The 12,848-nt window shown below is 39.5% G+C and overlaps 1 protein-coding gene across 1 annotated transcript; it reads left to right on the forward strand.

The window, feature by feature from the left end:
- The first annotated feature begins 4,921 nt into the window (after positions 1 to 4,921).
- Positions 4,922 to 6,901, forward strand: LOC109249064 (tubulin alpha-1A chain-like). The gene is made up of 3 exons (XM_053895605.1): positions 4,922 to 5,144; positions 5,288 to 5,436; positions 5,707 to 6,901. The coding sequence occupies exons 1-3, from the start codon at positions 5,024 to 5,026 to the stop codon at positions 6,685 to 6,687; spliced, it is 1,251 nt and encodes a 416-aa protein (XP_053751580.1). The 5' UTR covers positions 4,922 to 5,023; the 3' UTR covers positions 6,688 to 6,901.
- The last annotated feature ends 5,947 nt before the right edge of the window (positions 6,902 to 12,848 follow it).

The raw sequence follows: 12,848 nt of genomic DNA on the forward strand, positions 1-12,848 counted from the left end.
TTCTGCACTTAGATTGCGGAGTCTGCTTGGGATTCTCTCTCTCCCTCTCTCTCTCTGCCCCTTCCTCATTCGTGCTCTCTTGCTCTCTCTCAAAATAAATAAATAAACATTTTAAAAAGGAAAAATACTTATTAAATACCTTTAAATTACTACACATTATAATAGTTAATTAAAATATGCACAGAAAGAAACCGTTCATTTAATTCAACAAACGTGTGTAATGGTTAGTGTATGCTTGGCACTTTGCCAGGGACTAAGATTCACATTTTAATGGAGAAAAGGCATAGACACACAAATAACTTAAATTCTACAAATATTATAAAAGAAAAGATGTTTTATGCTAATCTTACTGTGGACAAGAATGAATCCCTTAGTAGACAGAATACTTATGCATGTATGTTTATGTAAGTTAAAGAAACTGACAGAAAAAAAAAAGAAGCGAACTAGTAAAAAAAATTTCTAATAGTTTGCATGCCATTAAGTCAGATAATGAGGGAAAAAGGAACAGATTAGTTATTTCCCCTGCTCTCCCATTTATATATTTAAGGTTATCAGTGCTCAAATAATCTATTTCTGACCTAGATCTTATTGTTACTTATACCCAAGGGGAGAAAAAAATCCTCATTTGCATAGGGAACAGAATAGCTCTGAGATAGAATTACAAAGAATCACTTGCATGAACACGCCTCTCTTTTGTTTAATCCTCAGTAAGTTGCATTAGGAACTGAGACTATTGGGGAAATGACATATTCCTTTTATACTGTAAAGAAAATAAAATTCAAGACTGTGCCTCTCCCTCCATAAGGAAAGCTTTGCACACTTTACCATGGTCCAGCGGTGTTTCATTTATTTGATTATTAAAATTGTATAAGAAGTACTTTCAATGAGCTACTTATAAATCCTTAGACTGCTCAATGCCATTTAATTCCTATTTTTATTAAATGTACTTCTGGGTTCAGAACGAAGCATTCAAGTCGTCCTTAATTCTCCTTTTTTTACTGAAATAAACATTTATTTGGTAAAGGGACGGAGATAAGATGATGTTGAAGATTGTTTTTCCTATGAAATATGCAAGAAATAGATAAAATAATTTGTGTGTTGGGTTTTATTTTTTCTAGGGAGACGACTGCAGCAAATTTGAACAAGTAAAGCAGAGCTGTGGAAAGCAGGCTAGAAAAATCCATGGCAGCCATTGTCACACCACAACCTGCAGCAGCTGTCTCAAGTCCCTCCCTCCCACGCCTGCTGGGCTCGGCAGCCCAGCAGGAATGAATGGGCTCTGCAGAGCACTGTAAATGGTGCTGCAGACCCCAAAAATCTGTTGCTAAAAACCAAACATAAAAATTACCTGTCAAAATATAAATTTTCAACTTTGGTGGACATAACAAACCTTTCTACCTCTGAAATTTCATTAGCAATGTCAGGTGGTAATCAGTCCAAAGTCTTATTCTGCATAGCCCATCCTTGTTGATAATAGAGTCTTTCTAAATAGCAAAAGAATGTTCCTGCAATCCATTTCCTAGGGGTGAAAGCAAAGCCTTTTTGTCTCGAGACGCAATTGAGCAACCACCAGAGTCTAGCTGAATAGCAAGGGTGTGAGGCTGGCTACATTTTCCACAGTTAGAAGCCCAATCTCTGAGGAGATTTACTGAATTCACACAAGAACTACCAGAAAAAAAAAAAAATGCAGTTATTGAGCTGACATGGTTGTCTGTGGATGGAGGCAAAATTACAAAATAGTCTTTTTTACATTGTATACAGCTCTCCTTTTTAATTTGGTATCTTAGTTTTTCTTCCCTTTCCAGAAAAAAAAAAAAAAAGAAAGAAAGAACAATGCAGAATATTAACTACATGCACAGGTAGTAGCACCAGCTTCTGAACTCAATCCTTTCTCCTTGTATTTTCTCAATTCTATATCAGGAAAGACAATTCATTTTAAGGAACAATACGCTACATAAAATATATTACAGGGACTTCTGGTAAAGGAATATTTCTAGGAGACTACTTAACTATGGTATGTTCGTTAGATCTTAATTATCATGTTATAACTACTTGTGTGCTTCCATATTTAGTATGGTTTTCTTCCACGTTCCCTTTTTGTTTAGCTCTTTAGGGGAGGAGTGCAAAAAGGTCTTACGATAAATTACTTGAATCTGAAAAACCATTTTGGATGACTCTTATTGAACCTTTTTTATATTAAAAAAATTACATTTACTCAAGCCATTTTAAGCATCATTCCCATCTTCTCTCCTACATTATTTGTAAAGCAATTAGAGATGTTGAAGCCGAATGTAGTGAAATTTAGAACACTCTGAGAGAGGGACTGGGAGTAATTTTCCGTTAAATATTTCATCTCAACACAAATTCTGCGATGTAAGTGTTGGGGAAAACCTACATTGGTGATTTTAGCTGTAGCGTGAGGCTTAAGCAATATAAAAATCATACAATTCAAGTTCTCTTTCTTCTCCCCCCCCCCCCCCACCCCGCCCCAACCCCACCCCATCATGGATGCTCGGCTGACTGTTTTTGCACAGTCTCTTTGTCTGAAGGATGCAAACAGTCTATGGATGCTAGGGAAAAAGGGGTGGGAGAGAGATTACCTCATCCCATGTCGTTTGCACCAATCACCACTCTCCTGTCGTGGCTTCTCCGGGCAGATTGAGGGGTCTGGACCAACAGGAAAAGGCCCCAGCCCATCCCCATGGTGACCGAGTTGTATATAGGGAGCCGCATCCGCCCATGTGCCGCAGGTTCTCTTACATCGACCGCCTAAGAGTCGCGCTGTAAGAAGCAACAACCTCTCCTCCTCTCCGCCATCTGCTCGGCAGCCGCAAAGCAGCAACCATGGTAAGAATCTTCTTTCTCTGGCTCTTTGTGGCCGTTGGGTGGGGTCGGTCCCCCAAGATCTACTTGGAAAGTCTTAAGCTCTCTTTCCTTTACAACTTCTTTGGGTAAGGGTAGCCTTATGCTTTGTTTGCGAGGTTTGGCTTTGGGGCCCCAAATCCTTGAGTCTGGCCGCCGCCGCAGTGCGGGGTGAGGAACTGCGCCCAGGGCGCAGCAGAACCGTGGGGGAAGAACAAAGGCGGCGCAGAGGGAGTTCTTGTTATATGAGCCCTTCCAAGCTGCAGGCAGCCCATCTGTCGGTGACGAAAGGGTCTGGGCAGGGAAAGGCAGTCGTGGCGTCGCCTGCTCTGTCCCAGTGTCTGTGCGCACGGTTTTCGTGTGACTCGGGGAGGCTCTTTTCTTCCTGGCGTTGTTCCCAGGGGGAGGGAGAGAAGTCCCGAAAGACCCGGGCTCAGTGGGTGTAGCTGGGAAGGGGGGGGGGGGGGGGTGGGGAGAAGGACAGGGACAAAGCGGAGCCTTGGGTTAGTATTAAAAGATCCCTCCACGGTTCGTTGGCCGTTTAGGAAGATACCCGTATATTAACGCGAAAAAAAATGGTTTCTGTTCGAGCCCCTGGCAGCCGGCGTCAGGGCGGCGCAGGGGCGGAGTTGTTTGTTTCTGCCTTCTCTGGCCTTAAAGCCACTGGGCGGGGTTCCCCCTCACTAAACCTCTGTCATAAGACTTTTAATAAAATGCTTTCATCATTGTGGAACTGTAGGCGTTAAAAGGTTTTTCATTCACTGTTAAAGCTTAGATGAGATATTTTTTCTTAAGATGCAAAATCGCAATTCACTTGACAAGCACTTTAAAGTCTGGTCTGGGGCCACCCCGCCCTGACTGACTCCGTGTGTGTGTGTGTGTGTGTGTGTGTGTGTGTGTGTGCCCGCGCGCACGCGCTAGCCGCACGTTCTGCTGGAGAGAAAGCCTCAGTTTGAGAGCCAAGGTACCCTAAAGCCCAGGATCCAGGGAAACGCCCTTCCCCTCCCCTCCCCACCCCCATCAATATGTCAGTGAGTAGACAATGGACAGACAATGGAAGTTGAAGCCATAAAGACAGTAGAGAAGAAAATCTCTTATTGAACGTGATGAGTATGAATATTCGGTGGTGAGTAGAGAATCTCAAAATGAAAATACTATTTTGTTGTTTTAAATAAATACTTCATTATCCTTTCACTAGGCTTTTATTCTTTGGTAGTTCTCATGTGATATTTTTCTAATTTAGGAACTATTGTTTTAAAGATACTAACAATCTTTCAGTTTTTGCAGTGGAGAAGATTCTGGAAAGACTTCTTTTTAAGTAATGAAAATGCTGCAGACAAAGAACTATACTCTGTCCAGCTGTCTTTTGTTCTAGTGAATCTTCATTAATTCATTTCAATTTAGGCATATGGTCCCAGCTTGGGTCAGAGGAGGAAAACTGGCAGAATAGCACAATGAGATCATGTAGGCAGTTTCTGGAAATAGAACTTACTCTGTTAAATAATGTAGCAGACAGAACAGGCTAGTACCAGGCACAGCAAATGCAGCAATGCAGGAGGCAGACCTTATTTAGCTTCCAGTCCCCTAGGACTAATGGATCCTGCAGATAGACTGCAAAGGGGTGTGGCATCTAGCCTCAGCTGCAGCGCAGATGTCCATGTTAAAATTCCAAGGCATACGTACAAGAAACTCTCATCTTTATTTAAAGGGAATGCAGTAGTAATACTGATTCCAATTAACTAATGATTGAATTTAATTTACTGCATCTTACTAAATCTGTGCTGTAAATATTTTTTACATATGAAAAATTTCTCTTCAAGCATGGCTGGGGAACAATGGGCTTGCACATGTATTGAACAGTGCAACCTTATTCAGACCACACCCATCTGCAGCATTTGGAGCAGGTGCTTTTCCTTAAACATTTCTATCGAGTTAGGGATAATCTCAAGTAAACTTGAAGAGTACCTGTATATGACTAGAAATACTTTCAGAAATTTACTGAAAATTCAAAATGCTAACACAATCTGATTTTTAAATTTTCCTCTTTTTCTTCCCATAGCGTGAATGCATCTCCATCCACGTTGGCCAGGCTGGTGTTCAGATCGGCAATGCCTGCTGGGAGCTCTATTGCCTGGAACACGGCATCCAGCCCGATGGCCAGATGCCAAGTGACAAGACCATTGGGGGAGGAGATGACTCCTTCAACACCTTCTTCAGTGAGACGGGCGCTGGCAAGCATGTGCCCAGGGCAGTGTTTGTAGACCTGGAACCCACAGTCATTGGTGAGTTGGCCTCAGTAACCCAAGGGAGATCTCAGGGCTCTTGAGACAGGAGGTCTGTCGTGAGGGCTCCATTGACACCCTGGGGTTGGGCAGGCGTGTGCAGGTTGTGAGTGACGGGTGGCTGCTTTGTTTTTCTCTTCCAGATGAAGTTCGCACTGGCACCTACCGCCAGCTCTTCCATCCTGAGCAGCTCATCACGGGCAAGGAAGATGCTGCCAATAACTATGCCCGAGGGCACTACACCATCGGCAAGGAGATCATCGACCTTGTCTTGGACCGAATTCGGAAACTGGTATGTTTGTTCTCCAGAATAAAGTAAATAATGACCCTAAGGAAGACATTTGAAATACGATCTTTTCTTTTCAAACACAGAATAGAAATATAATGGAGTGAGGACAACTGGTAAATTATTCCTTGATAGGGTTTTTAAATTTTCAACTACAACATGACTTATTTGGTGTCATTTTATAAACGTCAATGAAGATATTTTAAGTGAAGAAATGCTTTGTAATTCTGGGAAGGTCTATTATAATCTTTCTTGTCTATTCCTTTTTTCTAACAGGCCGACCAGTGCACAGGTCTTCAGGGCTTCTTGGTTTTCCACAGCTTTGGAGGGGGAACTGGTTCCGGGTTCACCTCCCTGCTGATGGAACGTCTCTCTGTCGATTATGGCAAGAAGTCCAAGCTGGAGTTCTCCATTTACCCAGCCCCCCAGGTTTCCACTGCTGTCGTTGAGCCCTACAACTCCATCCTCACTACCCACACCACCCTGGAGCACTCTGATTGTGCCTTCATGGTAGACAACGAGGCCATCTATGACATCTGTCGTAGAAACCTCGATATCGAACGCCCAACCTACACTAACCTAAATAGGTTGATAGGTCAAATTGTGTCTTCCATCACTGCTTCCCTCAGATTTGATGGAGCCCTGAATGTGGATCTGACAGAATTCCAGACCAACCTGGTGCCCTATCCCCGCATCCACTTCCCTCTGGCCACATATGCCCCTGTCATCTCTGCTGAGAAAGCCTACCATGAACAGCTTTCTGTAGCAGAGATCACCAATGCGTGCTTTGAGCCAGCCAACCAGATGGTGAAATGCGACCCTCGCCATGGTAAATACATGGCTTGCTGCCTGTTGTACCGTGGTGATGTGGTTCCCAAAGATGTCAATGCTGCCATTGCCACCATCAAGACCAAGCGTACCATCCAGTTCGTGGACTGGTGCCCCACTGGCTTCAAAGTTGGCATTAATTACCAGCCTCCCACTGTGGTACCTGGTGGAGACCTGGCCAAAGTACAGCGAGCTGTGTGCATGCTGAGCAACACCACAGCCATTGCTGAGGCCTGGGCTCGCCTGGACCACAAGTTTGACCTGATGTATGCCAAGCGTGCCTTTGTTCACTGGTATGTGGGTGAGGGCATGGAGGAAGGAGAGTTTTCTGAGGCCCGTGAGGACATGGCTGCCCTTGAGAAGGATTATGAGGAGGTTGGTGTGGATTCTGTTGAAGGAGAGGGTGAAGAGGAAGGAGAGGAATACTAAAGTTAAAAATGTCACAAAGGTGCTGCTTTTACAGGGAAGCTTATTCTGTTTTGAATATTGAAAAGTTGTGCTCTGATCAGTTAATTTGTATGTAGCAGTGTATACTCTCATATACAATTACTGACCTATGCTTTAAAACACAACGCTTTGTTATAGATCCAAGCTGTCCATTTCTCTGATGGGTTTGAATAAAGTATTCCCTGTCTTAAATGAATTCAGTCTTGTGTTTTCTATTTGGGGGTCTGATATTCATGTATTTAGTTCTGAGAAGAAAGGATAACTGTTGACTGTGGTTTATACATGTACTATAAAGTGACCTGTTTTTTTATTTTAAATTTTAGTGTATTATAAAACTTATTCGTTAAATACAAAATAACTAAAAATTACCATTATCCATGCAATTCTTAGTTTTCATTCCACTATATGTTAGTTAAACTGCTAGTACTCTTTAGAATTGGTATTTACTAATACACAGCCAAAGGTCTGGTTGCCTGCCAAGTCTCATACGACCCACATGAAATGATGAATATTCCAAATACATTATGTCTTAAGCTTATTTTCATGCATTCTCATCTTGGCTTGTGTCTAGTGCTGTCAGGCTTCCTCTTCTCTGGGTTCTCAGAAGTTTGCTCTCCTAGCAATTGCTCCCTTGTTCTCTACTTTCTTCTTTCCAAACTTATTTTCAGCTAAATGTCACAGTGGAAAAGCCTGATAAATGTATTCACTCTAATGTGTTAATTATATATCTTAATTTTAGCTTCCAAGTATATTATTTTAATATGGGCCAATAACTTCAAAGAACAAAACTAATAGTGCAGTTGTAGGAACCAGCACCAACATGGGGAGAGGAACAATTCTGGACCAATGGTTTCTTCAACAGTAGAGTTCAGCTGCCAGTCCAACTGAACAAAAAGACCCAAGAATAGCAAATTGTCTTGTACTAACACATTATCTTGTTCTACAATAGTTGTAATGAAATGATTTTTTGGTATTAACAGCTTATTTGATCTATTTTTCCTTTGACACTGCCAACAAGGGGGTGTAACACAATTATATATATATATATATATTTAATATGTTACATATATATATTAATTTTGAGCGAGAGAGAGAGCACAAGCAGGGGAGGGGGCAGAGGGAGAGACAGAACCTTAAGGAGACTCCGTGCTCAGCACAAAGCCCAATGTGGGGCTCCATCCCATGATCTTGGGATTATTACCTGAGCCAAAATCAAGAGTCAGACACTCAACTGACTGAGCCACACAGGTGCCCCTAATACTACTATAGTTCCCGGAATCTGAGTTTAATGTAAGTTAGTGGAAATAATGAAAAATAAGAAATAAGCCAAAATCAACTAGTTTTAAAGCCAATCCAATAGTGCTCAGCAGTTAGTTGTTTGTTTTTGGTTTTTTTTTTTAACGTTTATTTATTTTTGAGACAGAGACAGAGCATGAACGGGGGAGGTCAGAGAGAGAGGGAGACACAGAATCTGAAACAGGCTCCAGGCTCTGAGCGGTCAGCACAGAGCCCGACGCGGGGCTCAAACTCACGATCTGTGAGATCGTGACCTGAGCCGAAGTCGGCCGCTCAACCGACTGAGCCACCCAGGCGCCCTCAGCAGTTTTAACTAGAAGCCAATGTGTATAGATTTGGAAGAAAAAAAAGGAAAAGGCTTCGCTTATTCGAATAAAAAACAATGTGAAAACTAGATCAAATGTAAATTTTTAATATGCATTCCCAGCACCTAGCAAAATATAAGGAACATGTACAATGATTATTGGCTCAATGAGTATAGTGTAGGGTAAAAGAGATAAAACTATAAAATTTAAAAATCCCTATAATCTTAATTTTAATGGCAAATGACAGTATGAATTTATTATATATTTTCTATTATGAAAGAAAAAATTCCATAATGTTGCCCACTGAAAAGGCCTAGGACCAATTTAGGAATGAGCATCCCTACCACTCAGATGGTAGTCTCTAAATACTATTTTCTACTAAAAGGAATCAATGTTTAGAGATGTTCAAGCCTGGAGAAGAAAATATACAAACTCAGCCCCAAATAATTTCTCATTCCAGAAACTGAGGAAGATATCAAAGACTAAAAGTCATATCAAAAGGATACAGGAGTCAAGTAGAAGGGACTCTCATAGATGGTACAATGTAAGCATTGAAAATAATAGTGACTGCAGTGGGTTGAATCATAAAAAATATGTTAAAACCCATGAGCTCATAATATTTTTTGCGTGATTTACTTTTTATTTGAGAGAGAGAGAGAGTGCCTGAGTGGGGGAGAGGGGCAGAGGGAGACAGAGAGAATCTTAAGCAGATTCCACACAGCACAGCCCAACTCGGTGCTCGATCCCATGACCCTGGGATCAAGACCTGAGCTGAAACCAAGAGTGGGGTGTTCAGCCTAGGCACCCCTATTTTCTGTGTGATTGAAAAAACAATTGGGGGTGTCTGGGTGGCTCAGTCAGTTAAGCGTCTAACTTCAGCTCAGGTCATGATCTCACAGTGAGTCTGAGCTCTGCATCAGGCTTTCTGCTGTCAGCACAGCACTTCAAATGCTCTGTCTCCCTCTCTCTCTGCCTCTCCCCTGATCTCCCTCTCTCAAAAATAAATAAACATTTAAAAAAAAATTTTAAAACAATTAATGGGCCCCTGGGTGGCTCAGTTGGTTAAGCCCCTGGTTCTTGATTTTGGCTCAAGTCATGATCTCACGGTTGGTGGGATTGAGCCCTGTGTCAGGCTCCATACTCGAAGTGTGGAGCCTGCTTGGGATTCTCTCTCTCTCTCTCTCTCTCTCTCTCTCTCTCATCCTCCCCTGTTCATGCTCTCTCTGTCTCTCTTAAAATAAATACACATTTAAAAAAATATGAAGACAGTATGGCAGTTCCTAAAAAAAAAAATTATAGAATTACTATATGATCTAAGAATTCCACTTCTGGACATATACCCAAAAGAATTTAAAGCAATGACTCAGACAGATATTTGTGTACCTGTGTCATATCAGCTTTATTCACAAGAGCCAAAAGATGGAAGCAACCCTAAAGTCCATTGATGGATGAATGGATAAACAAAATGTAGTATATACATACAATATAATATTATTCAGCCTTAAAAAAAAATGAAATTCTGACACATACTCCAAATGGATAAACTTTGAAAACATGAAGCTTAGTGTAATAAGTCAGACACAAAAGGACAAATATTTTCTGATCCTACTTGCATGAGCTAACTACAACAATCAAATTCAGAGAGACAGAAAGTAGAATGGTGGTTACCAGGAGCTAAGGGGAAGAATATAATAGGAATTGTTTTTAATTTTTTTAAGTTTATTTATTTATCTTGAGAGAGAAAGAGAGAGCTGAGGGAGGGGCAGAGAGAGAGAGAGAGAGAGAGAGAGAAGCAGAGAGAGAATCCGAATCCAAGCAGGCTCTGAGCTGCACAGAGCCCAACGCAGGGCTCAAACTCACATACGGTGAGATCATGACCTAAGCCAAAACCAAGAGTCAGGCGCTTAATTGACTGAACTATCCAGGTGCCCCAGAAATTTTTCTTTTTTAAGTTTATTTATTTTGAGAGGCGATGGGAGGAGAGGGGCAAAGATATAGGGAGAGACAGAATCCCTAGCAGGCTCTACGCTGTCAGCATAGAGCTTGACTCCGGACTCGACCTCACCAACCATGAGATCATGACCTGAGCCGAAATCAAGAGTTGGACACTTAACCGACAGAGTCAACCAGGCGCCCCAATAGGAAGTTATTACTAAAGAGATACAGAGTTTCAGTTTGCAATGACAAAAAAGTTCTGGGGGTACCCGACTGGTTCAGTCAGAAGAGCCTGCAACTCTTGATCTTGGGGTCATGAGTTGTGTGTAGAGATTACTAATATAAATAAACTTAAAAAATTTTTTCTGGAGATGAATAGTGGTGATGGTTGTACAACAATAAGAACGTACTTAATGCCACTAAATTGTACTTCAAAAGGGTTAAAATGGGGGCGCCTGGCTGGCTCAGTTGGTAGTGCATGCAATCCTTGATCTTGGGGTTTTAAATTCAAGTCCCACGTTGGGTAGAGATTACTTAAAAAAAATAAAATCTTTTCTAAAAATAATAAATCAATAAAAATAAATAAAAGTGTTAAAATTATAAATTATATATAATTATAATTAAATATTATATAATTATATATTTATATAATATATTTATATATAAATATTATATTTATATTATATATTATATTTATAATTATATTATTTAAATATATTTATATTATATATTATATTTATAAATATTATATTATATAAATATATATAAATATTATTATATAAATATATACATATATATTATATAATATATAAGTATAACATATACTTATATAATATATAATATATACGTATATATTATATAATATATAAGTATAATATATACTTATATAACATATAAGTATATAATATATATTATAAGTTATATATACCATATATTGTAAATTATATATTATAAAATTATATATTATATACATAGTTTCACCACAATTTAAAAACAACCAAAGTATAAACCAAAAACTAAAAATATATGGTTACCTGCAGGGGAGGGAACATGGTCTAACCAAACTGTATTTGTTGTATAGAAACATGTAATTATAGGGGTGCCTGTGTGGCTCAGTCGGTTGAGTGTCCAACTTCAGCTCAGGTCATGATCTCCCAGTTTGTGGGTTTGAGCCCCACACTGGGCTCTGTGCTGACAGTTCAGGGCCTCCTAGAGCCTGTTTCAGATTCTGTGTCTCCCTCTTGCTCTCTGCCCCTCCCCCGCTCATGCTCTTTCTCAAAAATAATCAAATAAACATTAAAAATTTTTAAAAAGAAACATGTAATTATATTACATAATTTTAATTACATAATTATACATATTATAATAAAGTATTAAATCAAGGTGGAAAAATCTCTAAAAATTAAAAGCAAAATGAAACAAATGAATATAACCATGCATCAAGTTGTAGCTTAACTACAGTTAATTCAGAATTATTTCACCTGACTTTATTTTTTTGTAAGTTTATTTTTTCGAGAGATAGAGTAGAGAGAGAAAGCACAAGTGGGGGGAAAGCAGAGAGAGAGGGAGAGAGAGAATCCCAAGCAGACTCCATACCATCATCACAGAGCCTGATGTGGGGCTTGATCTCACAAACGGTAACATCATGACCTAAGCAAAAATCAAGAGTCAGACTCTTAACCAACTGAACCACCCATGTGCCCTATTTCACCTGACTTTAACACACAGTAATTTGCTTGTACATCCATAGTGAGATCTATCCCCAAAAAAGGACATCCAAAAGAACATAGCCATTTTCAGTAATCATATTATTAATATTTATACTTTTGAAATTATTTATATTAGAATAAATAAAATTAATAATTCATTAATGTTATTAGTATACAAAAACCTTAAAAGTTAGAATTATATTACATATTCAAGAAGTGGATGAGTTTTAAGTAGAGATATGGAGGAAAATCCAATTCTAGAGATGAAAAATCTGAGATAAAAAAGATACCAAATGGGTTTAACAGTAGATTAGCACCATAGAAAAAGATTAATGAATTGAAGAAAAACAGTAAAAATTATCTAAATAAACACAGAACAAAAAATAAACTGGAAAAAAAATGAATAAATGGATAATAAATAGAACACAAACAGAAACAGACTGAAGATGACTCAGCATTTTTAAACAGTTTGTAAAGCTTCAGGAATGAGACTTTAAACTTTTGGGTATTATTACATTTTCTCAATTACAAACTGCTTTCAACATAAAATACAGTGCTATAGATAAATTTAAAATAAATTTTATAAATCCATAAAGAGATTTTTAAAATGTTTATTTATTTATTTTGAGAGAGACAGAGTGTGCGTGCGTGCAAGGCGAGGGAGGGGTAGAGAGAGAGGGAGAGAGATAATCCCAAGCAGGCTCCATGCTACCAGGGCAGAGCCCAATGCAGGGCTTGAACCCACAAACCATGATATCGTGACCTGAGCTGAAGTCCAACACTCAACCAAGTAAGCCACCTGGGTGCCCCTAAAAAGATAGTTTTAAGATTGGAATTACAAAATATTCAACACAAAATATTATACACACACACACACACACACATATATACATTTTTT

The sequence above is a fragment of the Panthera pardus genome, unplaced genomic scaffold, assembly GCF_024362965.1.
Source record: "Panthera pardus isolate Hobbes unplaced genomic scaffold, ASM2436296v1 HiC_scaffold_6, whole genome shotgun sequence".
Taxonomy (NCBI): Eukaryota; Metazoa; Chordata; class Mammalia; order Carnivora; family Felidae; genus Panthera; species Panthera pardus.